The 17,952-nt window shown below is 46.9% G+C and overlaps 3 protein-coding genes across 3 annotated transcripts; 2 read left to right on the forward strand and 1 right to left on the reverse strand.

Moving 5' to 3' along the window:
* Positions 1-3,565: 3,565 nt before the first annotated feature.
* TREMEDRAFT_27576 (uncharacterized protein) lies at positions 3,566-3,868 on the reverse strand (the record flags this gene model as incomplete). Its single annotated transcript, XM_007002307.1, has 1 exon — positions 3,566-3,868. A coding segment is annotated over one exon (303 nt), but the record flags the coding sequence as incomplete, so codon positions are not given.
* A 6,317-nt stretch (positions 3,869-10,185) lies between these two features.
* TREMEDRAFT_60684 (uncharacterized protein) lies at positions 10,186-10,656 on the forward strand (the record flags this gene model as incomplete). The annotated part of the gene is made up of 1 exon (XM_007002840.1): positions 10,186-10,656. One exon carries the CDS (start codon positions 10,186-10,188, stop codon positions 10,654-10,656), a length of 471 nt encoding a protein of 156 aa, XP_007002902.1.
* Positions 10,657-12,759: 2,103 nt separating this feature from the next.
* TREMEDRAFT_27029 (uncharacterized protein) lies at positions 12,760-14,895 on the forward strand (the record flags this gene model as incomplete). The annotated part of the gene is made up of 2 exons (XM_007002226.1): positions 12,760-13,753; positions 13,862-14,895. Coding segments are annotated over 2 exons (2,028 nt in total), but the record flags the coding sequence as incomplete, so codon positions are not given.
* Positions 14,896-17,952: the final 3,057 nt, after the last annotated feature.

A 17,952-nucleotide genomic window follows, 5' to 3' on the forward strand; every position in this document is an offset into this window, starting at 1 on the left:
GGGGGGGGGGGAGAACCCGGGAAGAGGAAGAAGAAGAGGAAGAAGAAGAAGAGGAAGAAGAAGAAGAAGAGAGGGAAGGGCGTCGTTTCTGGCCCACAATTTGAGCAGGGGGAGGGGCAGGACCGGCTGCGAGTTAGCAATGTCTTGGAGAGCTAAAGAACAGATAAACAAGGCCAAGTTCGGCGAAGGTGTGAGGGGTTGGACGAAGAACTCACGCTCAGGACTATCTACGTAGTTGTCCTCTACACTAATCACCTCCACGTCATCATCCGGGTATTCTTCTAACTCGCTTTCACCCTCACTATCGATCCTACCCTCCCCATCATCATCATCCTCACTTTCTTCGGTGTCGGGTCGATCACCCGACTCCGAGCCCCCACTGAGCGAGTCCTGGTCGGAGGAGGACGGAGACTCACCAGGACGAAAGGCGGGCGTCCTACGGCGAGGAGTGGCGGCAGGAGGAGGCCCTCCAGGAGAACCCGTTACGGGGACGGGAGAACCAGCGGAGGGAGAGGCGGAGCGAGGGGGCGGGGCAGCGCCAGACGGCTCCCCCAGAGAGAGAGTGCCGAGGCCGAGGGAGGAGACTTGGCGAGATCTGTCGCCGAAAGAAACTGAACATCAGCCAAGTTCGGCGAGGTAGGGTGAGTATCGATGAAAACTCACGAGCAGATGACACCATACCACCAAAGTTCCTCATGGCGGCGAAAGGGCTGGGTGTAGGAGTAGAAGGGGCCATGACGTTAAGATATTTAAATGAGAATAAAACTCGAGGCGATGATTCAAGGTAACAAATCTGTTTTCTAGGTAAGAGAGATAGAAAGTTTTGAAAGCAGATGGGAAAAAGAGAGAAGCTCGACGAACTGCTCAGTATTTAGTATAATCAAACCTAACCCCTCGTCGTCAACATGCAGCAAACTTCGCGTTTCATCAACAAAAGGCATCGCAGGGACGATCAAAATTCCCACGCTATAGTGTCTCATCTCAATATAAGCGAGGGTTACTTCGACAAACAACGGTGTTGTTCGGCTGCCATTCAGGAAGCGTGTCTCACCTACAAAAGACACAGGGCTTCTTACGGCAAACCTCGACGAAGTTAGGGGAGTCTCATTGTCGGGTTCTGGAGTGAAAGGAGGCCCAACTACGAAGTGCGGCGCAAAGAGCAGAAGAGTGGAGGATGGTCATGGGGAGGGAGAGAATGGGGTACTACGCTGCTAAGTTCTCTTGCCACGACAGAGGTGTAATCGCTCACGAGGACGTTCGCGGCTAAAGAAGGGGGCGACTGTCACGAACTACGTCGTGACACCTCGATTACTCCACCAACAATGACCCTCCTTTGGCCATCAAAACCCCATCACGCCTTAACCTCTTTACTCTACACGTAACTCAGGACTTCTGACACCAAGTACGGCGAAGTTAGACGGAGTTAGGCTAAGTAGGGACAATGGGAGCAGAAGTACGGCGAAGTTAGACGGGGTTAGGCTAAGTAGGGACAATGGGAGCAGAAGTGCGGCAATGTTAGGCGGGGTTAGGCTAAGTAGGGACAATGGGAGCAGAAGTGCGGCGATGTTAGGCGGAGTTAGGCTAAGTAGGGACAATGGGAGCAGAAGTGCGGCGATGTTAGGCGGGGTTAGGTGAACTAGGGACAATGGGAGCAGAAGTGCGGCGATGTTAGGCGGAGTTAGGTGGACTAGGGACAATGGGAGCAGAAGTGCGGCGATGTTAGGCGGGGTTAGTCGAAGGACGGCCGGGACTCGGGGAAGTTGGACGAAGTGCGTTGAAGTACGTCTAAGCGCGAGAGGGTTGGGTGAAGATCTAGGAGGAGTAAATAATATTAGCTGAGAAGATCGCTGAAGTTCTTCAGCGATCCTTGATTGTTGTCAGTAGTGAAAGATTGATAGAGATAGCTACATACAAATTAAGATACATCGCCATCAGAGAAAAACCCCAGTTAGAGTAGCTGTTACGATCCGGTAGACCAGATCCTAACACCCATATTGAATCACACCTTCTTTACGGCGTATTACACGTATCACACCGCAAAGTGTATGCGTCTTAACGACTCCCACCTTCTTCCCGTCGTCTTAACGCTCTTCATGCAAAGTACAACGAATTGTACGCATCACGGCAAGAATGCAGTTCTTTCAGTTTGGTAGTTTGGTAGAATATAGTATAGGAACCGAGGAACACAACTCTTTCCTACGCAGGACGGCGGACCTCCCAAAATGGACTTGGAAAAGGATATAAACCCCTTGTACTTCTTTCATAGTTTCTTTTCTTCAGAGATCAATTATCATACGTTTCAACCTTTACTGACCAAGTCATCTAATACTGACCTAGACTTCAAGCTTGTCTTCCACATTGGCCCCAAGCCTATCTTCGTTCACACCTTGGGTCTCAATATAGTTATCAGACCTGCTTTTGTCATCATCATATTGGACTCCCTCATCGTCAGTAAGTCATCTCGTCCTGCGTATCAGAGTTCCTCTATCTCTCTTATCATCTTTGTCATCAACACATCTCTTCACATCACTTGTCCACCTGCCGTCTCTCCTCTGAGACGTACCAGGCCTAACAGTAGCTACGCCGAAGTACGCCGTAGTTACACTCCTTTTGACGTCTGCGCCCTCCTGGTTGGGTGAGACATCGACTTAGAAGCGTCAAGTTAGCCGAGGTTCGTCGACCGTCGGTCTGTTAGAGAGAAGTGTTCGACGGCCGTGACAGATCACCTGTCATGAACCCAGAGTGGCTCTGCCACACTGCCACAGTTGAACACATGCAAGATGCATGATGTGGGTTCTGTTATCACTCAGGCACAACCTCCACATACCTCCACCTTCCCAAAGTAGTAATTGTAGTGAATGCAATCAGCATTGCAAATCACCGCATGCCTCCATATGCCTCCACCTCCCTGAAGTAGTAATTATAGTGCATGCTTAATCAGCATTGCAAATCACAATGGCAGTATTGCAAATCCCCAACCAAGGATTGCAAATAAGGACTCAAGGATTGCCAATAGGACTTAGGGATTGCAAATACTAGTTTATTAGTTTAGTCAGATTGCAAATTATAGTTTAGCAGTTTAGTCAGTTTGAAGGGTATAAAAGGAGCACATCTCCCCCCTCTTTCTTCAGCAATATATCTTCATCTTGAAATTGAACTTCATCTTTGAAAGTCACCTAGTTGGTTCTAACCCAACACCTCAGTACCCTCAGTACCTAAGGCAGTCATCAAGCTCTACGAGCCAGAGACTAAAACCCTTAAGTACCCAAGGCAGTACTTTGGAACCGCAGTCTACCCGCAGGCGTGACATCACCATTCAACCTTAATCACCCTCCCATCACTGAGTCAACCTGACTCAACATTGTATACATCAATCACATCATCTGTCGTCATCTAGCATCATCTGTTGTCATCTGTTGTCATCCCAAGCTCCAGCCGACATGTACAGTTGCTGTCAAAAGTCTCCGTACAATCCGCGCGCGCGCATCGATCATCGGTTACTCACCACTTCTTCTATAGACATTTAGATGCATTTTTGCTAGTTCAATCATGTCCACAGCCCATCTTAGTACTTGATAGCGTACCTCTTAGCATGCTTGACAGCCTCAACCCTCCTTGGCATGCTATCCACCACCTTGTTGACAATATCCATGTCTATAGCTTCCCACTCCGCCACCCAATGGTCAAACAACTGCTTCACATTTGTCGCTCTTGGAAGGCGCTTGCTAACCTTGTACTTCACCATTGACCAGAGATTCTCAATAGGATCAACATCCGGAGATGAGGGAGGGTGGATAAGTGAATGGAGACCAAGTGTATCATGCTTTTGCTGACTGTGTTTCGCTTTGTGGCTTGGAGCGTTGTCTTCAACTACTAGGACCTGGGGACAATCAGCGGAATTTTGTCTTGTCTCTTGTCATGAACTCACCATTCGGTCAATCTCTGCAGACAATATCTCTTCATACTCCTTCAGCTTTGGTAAGACAATCTCGGAATAGCAAGCGGCATTGAGTCCTCCAGGAGGAAGAAGACTGAGAGGGAATTTATGATTATGTGCCATAGCACCCCATACCATGATAGACTTCCTCCCAGATCAAAATGTTGGTTGGAGATGTTTCAAATCAAATGCCTGTCCAACTCCTCGAGTTGTATAAGCACGCCTTGCAAGCCCCAACTCCAAAGACATCTCATCTGTGAAGATAACTCAGATCCAATCCTGTCCTACATTATCCTTTGCCCAATTGATCCGCTTTTTGATTGCTTGTGGGCGTAAGAAAGGGGTACGGCGCTTGACTCGGCGGTGGAGACCATGTCTGGCCGCAATGCAGCGGATGGTGGGTTCACTGAGGTTGTATGTGGAGGCAATAGAGCCAAAGGGAACTTGGGGATGATGGGTGATATCACGGATAATTTGACGAGTAGTTCTTTCCATCTTGGAAGGGCGTCCTGGGCGTGGGCAATCATAGGCAGTGTCATATCGTTTGTATCTTTTGACTGTATATTGGACCGTGATCGAGGCCAGCCTAGCTTGCGAGCAATCTGACCAAGTGTGAGGCCAGCTTTGTGAAAACCAATGACAGTACCACGTTTGAAAGGGGTTTGAGGGCTAGTGACCATGGTGAGGAAGATGGGTGGAGACGAAACCCTCTAGTACCCTTCTTATGCACTTTCTTGCTTTCAAATCTTGCATACACCTCCACCTCGGTCATGACTATCATTATTCAGCAATGCATGCATCAGTACGTAGCATAGGGGTCATAGGAACGGGGGATGTGACAGGGGTCGAGGACAAAACCGGGTGGTTGAGGTGTCTCCGATGATCGGTGTAAGGAAACTTTTGACAGCGACTGTACCAGGTTCCGTGTCCTTGGTTCCGCTCAGACCGGACGAATTGATAAGCGAGGGTACCTCAGGAGCAATATTAGCCGGATGGCCGGTTGTGTCACAGCTGTCGAAAAACTTCTCTCTACCAGACCAACGGTCGACGAACCTCAGCTAACTTGACGCTTCAAAGTCGATGTCTCACCCAACCAGGAGGGTGCAGACGTCAAAAGGAGTGTAACTACGGCGTACTTCGACGTAGTTACTCTAATTGGGGTTTTTCTCTGGTGGCGATATACTATCTCTAAGTCCATACTGATACTAAGTCATGATTCATGAGTCATAGCAGTACGGAAACTTTTGACAGCAACTATACATACTTGAGCGGATGAAAAATCACTTTGAGCAAACCCAATTGAAAAATCATAGAAGAGAAAAGCCCATCCCTACCTGAATCAGCTTCTCTCCCTCTTTGTCCTCTTCCCTTGGGTTTGATGACCTTGCTTTGACAAGTGTCACCCTGTAACACAAGATGGATATGTTTGTCACAAACCATCGTGACATCCCATCACCACGACTACACCACATCGTTTGAAACACCAATATCCGTCACCCATCCCTGACTACGACCTCCATTGGACCGGACAATATGATCACCCAGACCGGACTAAGTACAACAAAGTTGGGCTACAGGAAGTTAGGGGTATGAGGTGAGACCAACTTAGGTGAAGTTAGAATAAGGGGATTGGGAGCAGTAGGGTGGAGAACGGAAGTAAGCATGGAGGGATTGGGGATACAGCAAGGTACAGCAAAATTGGACGACAAGAGGACTGAGCATGAGGCAGTGCAGGAGTTGAGGGATATTCTATGAGGAGAGGAGAGAGGTATAGATAGGTCACAAATTGCTGAACTTCTTCAGTGATCCTTGATTGTTGTCAGTAGTGAGAGATATATTCAGTGTCACGAGACCAACTAACCAGCATTGGGACGATATGACAGTGCCCTTCAGAGACAGTGGTCTAAACCACTGCGCTAAAAGGCCTATTAACCGGCGGTTACTGCAAACCGCTGGTCGCTGGTTAAATACCCAACCCATCCTATCACTATCACTATCAAACTGTCTTGTCACTTCGTGACATTCAGTGGCTACATGTTACGGAGTAACAACGAATCGAGAGAACTCCATCGAGTTCGACGGATTAGGAAAGAGAACGGCGAGAGTTGGAGGCAGTGCTGCAGTAGGTAGGGACGGGTTTTCCCTTTTCGAGATTTCCCCACTGGGTTTGCTCAAAAGCGGTTTTTCACCTGGCCGAGTATGTACATAGACGCTTGCAGTAGGACTGAGAGGAGGACACGGACACCTGTAGACAGTATATAGTACAATCAGCAAGGTACCAACTTTGCTGATTCTTCAATATCATTCTTTGGCTACATCGATTGCAGAGGAGACACGATCCATCACATAGCACCAGAGACACATAGATTTCTACGAGACCTCCATCGAGTTCGACCCAACCTGCGACCTAGTCATCGTGTTTCCAGTACCGTTACACTACAACCTTCGAGTTAGGGAGAGCTACCACCCAGCAGTTCAATGTACCACGGCGAAGTTAGCCGTAGTTCATTGACAATCATCTTATTGTTCACCACTTGATGCATTACTACGGCGTAGTTAGCCTTAGTTCCCCAATGATTATCCTGTCTGTGTGAGACATTGGCGCCCCAGTATGACATACTTAGCCAGGTTTGTCAACCGTTGGTCAGTAGAGGAGAAGAATTGACGATTGTGACACAATGAACTTGACCTCCATTGGTTTCTGCCCAACTCCATATGACCTTTCCCCAGCCCACATTGACAAAAACTATGCTTGTTTTTCATCATCAATGCAATCCAGTCAGCCATATTGGAGGTGAGGACCAAAATATCGACCGCCACACTGCCACACAACCTCCATCCACGCGAGAATCCGTGTGCGAGCAGACTTTGAACCTCCCCAACCTGTGCTTTCTTCACACGGACGTCTTCCAACCTCTGCATTCGTTTAAAACACTCTTGACTTAGTAATCTTGCATTTGAAACTTTACCTACGGATTGAAACTTTACTACAGCTTGATGATGGTACCTCAGCAATCCTGTTGCGGAGCAGAAAACCCCTTGGGGGAGGGGAGCGACCTTGAGACAGCCCCTTGGACGGGATTAGATGACATTAATGTCGCCCATATCCCTATTGATGATTTCACTCTAGCAGAACCCTACCTTCATGATGGCACTTCAAGTGTTGACCCCTTGCCAATCTCAAGTTTGTACAAAAAGAAGCCCATTCCTGATAATCTCACGGTCCAAAGCCATCGGAACACCCTCCTGATGATTCTCAGAGGTTGTTACGACCTGGTAAGCCAGCTTGTAACACCAAGTCCCATGATCTCTGAACAATCCACCTGAAGCCCTTCAACCCAATCACGCCTCATAGCTCCTACAAACTACGAGTAACTTCGTCACCAACCGACAACCACCAATATCATTCGATACCCTTTGCTCACCAGTGATATCCTTAGACAAGCACCGACAACCTACGACCGTCTCTCGACGCATAGCAAAGCACTGCGGTGCAACACATGTACTTGCACCGCAATGCATGCAGACCTCCGACCAGACTCGATGGATCTCAGAGCATAGCAATGCAGTGCATAGGGAAGAGCCGAATGTATCGTAGCAGAGCAATGATAAGCATAGGAAGGCGCTAGAAATCCGGTGGCCTGCGGAGCAGGCCTCCTGGGACCCTCTGTAGACTATTTAAACCCTACATCTTCTTTCCATAGTTTCTTTTCTTCAGAGATCAATTATCATACGTTTCCACCCTTTACTGACCAAGTCTTTGATACTGACTTCAACTTCAACTTGTCCTTCAACATTGGTCCCAAGCCTTAATCTGTTCAACACCTTGGGCCCAATATTGTCATCGGACATCCTCTTGTCATCATCCTAGACTCTCTCATTGTCAGTAAGTAATCTTGTCCAGTGTATCAAAGTTCCACTCTCTCTCTCTCTCTTCATCATTTTACATCACTTCATCCTCAACTCTTCCATCTTAATCACTCGTCCACCTGCTGGCTTTCCCTTAAGACAACCAGGCTTAACAGAGGTCTACCCGCACCAAACACAGCTCCAAAGGCAACTCTCTGGGGTCGTGAACTGTCAATGCATCCTTGTGGGGAACTGAGTCCTTTCAGTCATTGGGGTTATGGATGTTATGGACAGCCAGTGTTCACCTATCTACCGGACAACTGGAACAGGTGTGTCAATCCTGTCTGTGCACCTGCGGGTCATGGCTCGATACCCATTATTGTCAGTGAAGGACCATCAAACCTTCTTCCAGAGACGCTGTACATAGCAGGAAGCTCTCCTGATCTTCAACTCCAGTTTTTGAACTTCAGGATGAACCCATATTTTACCAGCACTGCTGTCTCCTGTGGCGGATACCAAACGCTCCCGTCCTTCTGCATCCCATCATCTCACCCATATGAACCTCCCATCCTCCCACCTCCATATCTGACGCACGGCTACAAGAGTGGGCCATCCAACGCGGAGCATTACCCGGGCTATACATACCCCTTTCAGGGGGGAACTCTGTTTCCAGTTTTACCTTCTGAACATCTTGTGAGGGTAGCCACTCCATTCTTTCAACTTTCCCCCTACCCACAGGAAGGGCCTTGGTCATCTTACAGCAAGGCTTCAGCAGGGGAGGACAAGCCAAAATGGTCCCCGCCACCTCATTTATCAGAATCTTCCGTCTATAGGCAACAGCCTTTTGACCCTTTCCAAACATGAAGGACAACATGTCAAGAATGGTTTAAGACCACAACTCATCCATACTTCTGTGAGATTGTCTCACATCCACGCCTTTCACGTCTCTCCTTGTAAAAAAGTCACCTCATAAACATTAAGCATGCTCATGTTTCATGCCACTCACCCCTGGAGAATCGTTGCAGGCATTGGCAGTGTACAATGATGAAGAGGTGTTTGGTCAGGAAAGATGGAGTCATGATAACATAGTTGTGGTTTGTTTCCTTATCACATTCCACTCACACGCAGTAAACCAGAGACGATCGAATAGAGTTCAGAGGATAAGTTGAACGGAGAAGTATTCGACGGAAGGGGTAATAATCTAACGGCGGTTCGGCCGTCCTGGCCCGATTCTATCGGCTAACAATCTCTCAGCTCTACCATGTCAAAACACTTGATTAGGGTACAAGACATGCATACAGTAAGAGGTAAGACCCCACTCACCCCGGTAAGTGGAGCAATTGATATTCAAGGTGCTTGATTCTCTAGCATCTTCATAAAGCTATGTTGACCTCCTGTCATGAATCACGCCATCACGTGTTCCTTGTTGCGCAAAACAAGTTCAACCTCCACTTTTGTGTTTTAATATTTCACCTCTGCTCTCATGCCTATCAGGCGTAAACTCCAAGTATCATTCTAGTATGTCGGTGCTCAGCTCCCATGCCTGCAAGGCATAAGTCCCCAGTAATTCTCTAGTCTCTAGTTCCTCTGTTCTAATGCCTGCTAAGGCATAATCTCTCAGTCTCTTGTTCTCGCAGCACTTCTATGTTCTGCATAGTTCCTCATAGTTCCTCATTGACCACCTTCGACAAAGTCGAGCGACTTCCGGCGCATCCCGTAGGATGTCATAGTAGGACATAGGTAAACGCAGATATGGCATCGAAGGACATCAGTGGTTATCGGTGGGATGCATGGCAATGCATGCAGGACAGTGCAGGACGGTTCAGAGCGCTCGTATTCCGCAGGTCTGCACGAGCCTCTTGGAAAAGGCTGATTTGTCTATATAAACCCTATCTTGTACTTTGTAGTCTTCTTTAGTTCTTGATCAAAAGTCATTTCCATTGCCACCCTTTTGGAGTCCAGTCCAGTCCAGTCCATTCCAGTTCCCTCTAGTCTTGTCAGACAAGCCAGAGACATTCTTTGGGTCACAGTCCCATTCCTTGTTGGACTCAGTCTTGTTATCTTAAGTATATTTCTTGTCACTCCTAGTCCTTGTCCCCTTGTCCTTTGTCCTCTGTCCTCTGTCCCAGGGTGGGCAGTATCCTTGACACCTCCCCATTTCAAACTCAGCCATACAAAAGAGCGAAAAGTCATTTTAAACTCCAAAATCTCCATCTCATTTTATGGTCTCCTCATCTCATTTCTTCATCAAACCATCTCCCAACCGTGTCTTCCACCGACCTGATACCAATCGAATCGTATTCAGCAACCATCACGTTCGTACGGATCTATTGTACATGAGTTCAATCATCGCCAAAGAAGACTTGCACAACAAAAATTCCTATTTTGCCGGACAAACAATGAATTTTGGACAGAGCACTAGACGTTACTCAGAGGGGGATGCTCAATCTCTAAGGGTTAGTATACCTCAGAGAAGTTGTTCTGCTCCTCCTAGATTGAGCAGGGAGAATCATGTTACGATATCCCCCTGGTCTCCTTCCTCATCGATGAACGTTCAGGCACTTCATGACACCTTTGAAACCCCTTCTGGGATGAATCGCGATAGCTCTTGTGTGATCTACGAGACTGGAAAAGGTGGCTTGTCGCATGAGGAACGACCAGCATCTTTGGAGCGTGAATCGCATAGACCGGCATGGTTGAAGGATCGACGATCAAACCTTCCAGGTGAAAAACCAGTTGCAGGAATTTTGTTCTCTGGTGGTCCACCATCCGCCTTGAGTGAACAAAGTCAACACGAAACATTCAAGCAAGTGAACCCCTTTCCTGTCTTTGGTTTAAGAAAAGACCCAGCTTCAACTGTTAGCCGATAGAATCGGGCCGGGACGGCCAAACCGCCGTTAGAATTACCCCTTCCGTCGAATATTTCTCCGTTCAACTTATCCTCTGAACTTTATTCGATCGTCTCTGGTTTTATGCGTGTGAGTGGAATGTGATAAGTATAGAGACATGTAGAATTGATGCATGCTCTTTTTCCCCTCTGTATTATCATCTAATTATAAGCGTTAACAGATTAACAGTCGGAAGACCACATACCTCTGTGTATAATATAACAAAGGCAAGTTCCCATTTCTACTCTCCTCATAATGACCTCTGTGTCGTCTAAGATCTCTCTTGAGAACCACCCAAAGTTATCCCACGATCCAGCATCGTATGCTCCGTGGAGGAAGTCGATCGAGGTGTATCTACAGATAGGTGACGTGTGGAATATCGTCACAGGTAATGATACCGAACCTGGTCGCGTAGGGGTTAGATCGGCAGCTGAGAGGGCGGGATCAGTACCTCCTACCACGCCCGTCGAAGGGCAAGTGGCTGGTAGAAGGATTACTGGAGAAGAGTGGAAGGAATGGGAAAAGTGGCAAGCGAGGGAGAATAAAGCGCAGGGGATGATCAAGGGAACAGTGTCGGATGCTGTGATGCTTGATATATCTGAGAAGATGTCAGCTAAAGAAATGTGGGACTACTGCATAGCCCTGCATGTAACAGCGACGATCGAGAATCAAAGGAATGTCCGTCAAGCGTTGTTTAGCTATGACTTAAGGGACGATGTGACGGCCGACGAAATGGCCAAGCATGTAGAGGATTTCTCGAAGACGATGTCCGAAGCGAGATTGGTAGGGTTGAAGTTTGACTCACAGGAACGAGCTGGGTTATTCCTCAATACCATTCTAGCACCATCCTACAGGATCATTCAGATCGAAGTAACATCCCTCATAGCAGAGGAAAGAACTTGGGAAAAGGTCTTATCGATCTTCAATAAAGAAACGGCGAGACGTAAAGCGCGCCCTGTTGGTAGAACCAATAGGAAGGGATTCGCGATGTTCGTCGAAGGAAATAAAGGAATGAGGGTGAACCGAGATAATATCTCTGATGGTCAGCCCAGAAAAGAAACCAGAAAGTGTTATAACTGTGACACTGTAGGACATCTAGCGAAGTACTGTCGTAAACCTAAAAGAGAGGATACGAACAGGAAGGAAAACGCAGATGGAAAGGATGGAGGTAAAAAGAAATGGAGGAATAATAATAATAATAAGAATAATAAGAAAGGACATACGGTCTCGAAGGATGAGAACCAGTCCAAGGATAACTCCAAAACCTCCTTGATGTATTCGTCATTGGATGGTGAACATGAGGCGTGGGCCGGGATGGCCATGTCGACAGAATCGTGGTTCGATGATGACGAAGGGTACACGAGTAATATCGTATGGCCCGAAGAAATTGAAAACCCGTGGGTTGAGGATAAGGATAATGAGTGGGTGGGGTTAGCTACAGAGTCTAATGATGTAAGCCACACTCGTGTAATCCCCACTTGGGTAGTGGACAGTGGTGCTACTCACCACATAACTCCTCACAGGTCGATAATGACGAATATTAAAAGACTAGTGGAGCCGAGAGTGTTCGGACTAGCATCTGGCAAGTCAATGACGGCTTGGGAAACAGGTGACATTAACCTCGAACTAGATTCAGGACAGAAAATGGTACTGAAAGATGTACATCACGTCCCCACAGCGAAGATAAGTCTTCTATCCCTCTCGAAGTTACTCTCATGGGGATGGAAGGCGAATCTAAGCAGCAGTGGTGGATGGATAGGTAAAGGTAAAGAGAAACTAGGTTTGAGGAAACATGACTCACTATGGTCGGTACGATTCGGCAGAGCGATGTCTGCCGCGATGATCGTGATATCGACACCGAAGGCGACTTCACCACTTGAATCTGAGCATCAGCGACTCGGACATATAGGTGTAGATAAACTAAAGAGTCTAGGTAGACAGGGACTATTGAAGAAGGACTGGGACACTTACAAGAACGATCCCTTTACAACCGATAAATGTCCCGCCTGTATGCAGGCCAAGATAACACGTCTACCGAAGAATAAAGAAGCACCAATGTTAAAAGGAGATGGTGAAGGAGTAGGAATGGATGTCGATATTGCTGGCCCGTTCGGTCCGGCGATAAAAGGTGAACGATATTTCTTCGTTGGTGTAGAAAGGGCGAGTCGAATTGTGTTCGCCGTACCGATAACGACGAAGAACGAATCGTCAGATATCGTTCGACAGTGTATCTCGAAATTAGAGAAACAGCTTGGTGAAAGGGTGAGGGTGATTAGGTCTGATGGGGGAGGTGAATTCGATAGCCTCGATATGAGGGAATTCTACCTATCAGCAGGGATCAACCACTACATCACACCAAGATACACACCAGAATTAAATGGAGTGGCGGAAAGAATGATACGTACCTTGAAGGGGATGGTATCAACGATGTTATTCGACTCAGGACTACCGAACGAATATTGGTCCTATGCTGTCAGATACGCCGCCATTATAATTATGAAAACCTCGATTGGTGTCAGTGGTAAATCAGGCTGGACATCACTCACAGGAAGAGACACGAACTTAGATAGTGTGTGGAGATTTGGTGAACGATGTTTCGTTCAGATACCAAGAGAGATAAGGCTGAAATCGAACTTCACGATACCTAGGGGTTCGTCAGCCATTATACTAGGTCAAGATGAGGGTGTGAGCGGTTGGATCGTTAGAATGGACGGATTGGGACGAATCGAACACTCACGAGACGTTCGTCGCTCGACAGGACGAATGGTGGCTACTAGAGAGTCGCCAGATGTCATCCAAACCCCTCTTGACGCCATCGAAGTGGATCTAGACCCCGTCGTCAACGAAGAAATTTTCCCTGACGACCGCTCAGAAAGTGGCGAACAGGAAAATATCGATAATGAACAAGGAAATGATGTCGATAGAGACAACTCACCTAATACAGGCCCACAACCTACTGAAAGACGACGAGGACAGGGCATTTGGGGAGGAAATTGGATCTATGAGAACGATATCGTCGAAAATGAGAGAAATGATGAGGAAGGAAGAAATGATGGGGATGAGGGGATCCTGACGACACGTCACGGACGAATTATTCGACCCCCCCACCGTTTTGCAGGCCTAACAGACTCGTTCCTAGACTTTGGTCGCGAGCCTAATAAGTTAGTCTCACTCGCCTCTATCGCAGGTATCGAAAGTGATACTTCTCTCATTGATCCTATCTCTCCTGAAGAAGCAGTAAACGGCCCAGATGGTGAGAAGTGGCTGGAATCCATGGAGAAAGAGATATCTAACATCGAATCTAAAGAAACATGGGTGGAAACGGTGTTACCACCGGGCCGTAAAGCCATTGGATGTAAATGGGTATTCAAAGTGAAGACAGATTCAGAAGGAAACTTACTAAAGTATAAATCCAGACTAGTAGCTCAAGGATTCTCACAGGTACCAGGTGTCGACTACGAAGAGACATTCGCACCTGTCGGTAGATCGGGGTCGTTACGAATACTCTTGACTATAGCGGCCACCGAAGATCTCGAAATTCGTCAGGCCGATGTCGAAGGGGCGTATTTAAACGGTAAACTCGATGTAGAAATTTACATGAAGTATCCCAAGGGGATAAAACCGAAGCCTGGATGTAATACCTTGAAGTTAGTTGAGTCTCTTTACGGTTTAAAGCAATCTGGCAGGACATGGTGGATAGAACTCGGCGAAGGATTATCTCACCTAGGTTTTTCAAGAATCGAATCAGATTGGGGTCTTTACTACAGACCAGAAGGGAAAATCGAAGGAAAGGGAGCAGCAATACTGCTAGCCTATGTCGATGATCTGGTATTAGCCACGAAGTCGAAGGAAGAAGCGAAGGAAATTTTCGATGGGCTAGGTAAAAGGTGGATAATAACCGACCTGGGGGAGATAAGTACTATCTTAGGTGGCAAGGTAACAAGGAACAGAGAAGAAAAGACAATATGGTTAAACCAACCAGCATATATCGATAAGATAGTTCAGAAGTTTCCAGAAAACGACTTACATCGAGACCGAAAAACGCCATTACCCCTTACTGCGAAAAATCCATCGATGTCGGAGGTGGAGAGTGAAATTCGACCATTTCAAGAATTAATAGGATGTCTACAGTGGTTAGCCACATGTACTCGACCCGACATATCATATGCCGCCTCATACCTTGCTAGGTACCTCACTAAACCGACGAAGAAAGTATGGGAAGAAGGGATAATGGTAATTACCTACCTTCGGTCCACTCGTTTACATGGTATTCGTCTCGGTGGCGAGGCTAGCGATCTAGCAGGATGGGTTGATGCCGATTGGGCAGGTTGTAAAGACACACGACGATCAACTACAGGTTGGATATTCATGATGAACAACTCACCGATAACCTGGAGTTCAAAAAGACAAGCTACAGTATCGTCGTCGACAGTCGAAGCAGAATACATCGCGATGGCTGAAGCAGCGAAGGAAGCTCAGTGGTTGAGAGGATTATTGAGGGAGATAGGCTACGATCAGCTAAATCCTACTACATTAAACTGCGATAACCAAGGATCGATATCACTGGCGAGAAAACCTGGTACTCACCAGAGGACAAAACATATCGATATTCGACATCATGCTCTTCGAGATCTAGTCAGTAATAAAGTTATTGAACTAGCATACGTCAGCACTGTCTATCAGAGAGCAGATGTACTTACGAAAGCTTTAGGTGGACCAGTACACTCGGTGAATATGTCAGCGATACGTGTAGAACCACCGAAGAAGAAAAACACTGGTTCAGTATACGTGACATTAGATGATGATGAAATCATCGATTACGATTATTCTGATTTCGAGGATCTAGGAGATCTGTCAGGTGGTACAGAGAACGAAGTGGTACCAGAGAGAGAAGTAGTACCCGAAGGAGAAGTGTGGGTGGAAGGAACTTCAGAGAAACCCACCGAAGGAAAAGTTCTCGTGAGCCAAAATGTAAAATTTTCAGGTGTACCTAAGAATGTGAGTAATTCGAAGATAGGTCAAAAACCACCGGTAGAACCTAGAGTCATTAGAGAGATGAAAGAGAAGAGTGAGAGAAGGGATAAGATGATACATAGTGGAGGTTCTACTCAACCTCCATCGTCAAATCCACGAATTTCGGGAACTTGGGCTGGTAACCAGCGACTTTATAACCACCGAGGACAGCCTCGATCTTTTCGTGGAGAGAGTCAACAGTATCGACGATCTCTTGTACCCTCGCATGGGTACCACCATCTTCCAATAGAGCGTTCCCTAGCAAAAGGAAATGTTTATCGAGGTTCGATTTCAAGATCCCCAGTTCAAATTGTACCTTCTGAGAAAGATCTCAAACTCAATAAAGTTCATGACATGACGAGCAGTAATAAACTTACAGTCGGGAGGATTGCTGGGGAGCAACCTAAGGACAGGACGATCAGACGGTCCAGGAACCGAGGGAGTAGCGATAGTCGCGAGAACAGCAGGAGAAATTTGGGACATGATGATTTCGCTACTAATGATAGATATCGTCAGCCTGGTACTGGAAGCAATTTCATCGATTCTCGGGATCCTACTAGCAAACCTGAAGTTTTAAGAAGCAGACAGGATAAAGGGAAGTTCAGAGAGTCACAAATGAGAGATAGAAGTGGAGAAAGACGAAAGGTGGACATACCGTTAATTGGAGGTAAAAGTGATGAAGTAAAAGGAAAGATAGAGAAGAGTCAGTCGTCAGTAGTGAGTGGTAGCCACGTGTCAGAGCGGAGCCCCGCGGGGGGCCCCACAGAAATTCATTTCACGATTTCACCTACCACTACTACCACACACATAACACTCAATATTTCATCATTACTACCTTCTACATCATCACAAACCTCGCCGTCGCCATCGATAAATCGTCCGGGACTACTGCAGAGTCGTGCATTGTCCCGTGGGGGAGTGTTAGCCGATAGAATCGGGCCGGGACGGCCGAACCGCCGTTAGAATTACCCCTTCCGTCGAATATTTCTCCGTTCAACTTATCCTCTGAACTTTATTCGATCGTCTCTGGTTTTATGCGTGTGAGTGGAATGTGATAAGTATAGAGACATGTAGAATTGATGCATGCTCTTTTTCCCCTCTGTATTATCATCTAATTATAAGCGTTAACATCAACTACCATCGACGACCATGGCCCACGTCCAAGCTCTCCACCTCTATCCGCCCTTTCAAACCACTCACTTTCAACCTCATCACACCACTTCGACGGCTCGGATCCTACGCTCACTTCCTCAACCCCCGTTTTGTCACCCGCTCCGATTGAGTGCGGTTATACTGTTGAAAGGGAACAAACCCTAAATTGCACGCCGTCTCAGAAAATTTATAATCAACTCCTTTTCATGGATATGACCTCCCTCTGAGTAGTGTTCATGACTTTGATTTATATGTCATTTCGTTCACACGGATCTTGGCCCATGAGAGGGAAACGTGCAGATCGCCCGAGACTTGGGATTCGAAGGACAAGTTCTCTCAAGAAAGCTGTAGCAGGTGGGACTTAGTATTCTAAACTGATTTTATTTCTGAGCATGGGTAATTTGGGAAAGAGAGGTGTAAAGGAAAGTATAATTTTCCCCACCCACTAGATGGGCATCCGGCGTCGGGACTTGCTCTTCGGCCATCGTCGGAGTTGGAGGATGTTTGACAAGCAACCTCTTCCGTGGTCCAATCTGTCTACCATATAACAATTCTTCATTCGTCAAAATCCCCCTCCTCCATCAAACAATGTTTCCTCTACTGACATCTTATTACAACACTCTTACTTGCACCATGTCAAACACCTCATCACAGCTTCTGGTAGGATCATCCACAAGTGTGACGGACACACATTTCATTCTCCAAAGTCTTTCCTGTAGTGCAGCCGTACGTGACCACTTTGAAAGTTTAAGAAATTCCATCAGACTGGATCAGAATCACAACTACTGTGTTCCCAAGGAAGCGCTTTGCACCTATGGGGTACCTGTTCACACTGGAGATGCTTTCCTTACCAATGAACAGTGTGGAGATAGTGGAGAGAGAAAGTTCTCCAACCTTACATACTGGTGTCCGACACACTCTTTGTACGCCCCACCAATGTCTGTCAAGTGGGAAAAAATTATCAATTCAGATTCTCTAGTCATTGAAGAGATCTACTGTCATCAACACTTTTGGTCCCAATTGACTACCTCTTATAATGAAGATCCTAGAGGTTCATGGTTCCTAGCAATGGCCCCAGGTGAAGCTATGGTGAGTGTTTCAGGTACCTGTTCT

The sequence above is a fragment of the Tremella mesenterica genome, assembly GCF_000271645.1.
Source record: "Tremella mesenterica DSM 1558 unplaced genomic scaffold TREMEscaffold_2, whole genome shotgun sequence".
Classification (NCBI taxonomy): Eukaryota; Fungi; Basidiomycota; class Tremellomycetes; order Tremellales; family Tremellaceae; genus Tremella; species Tremella mesenterica.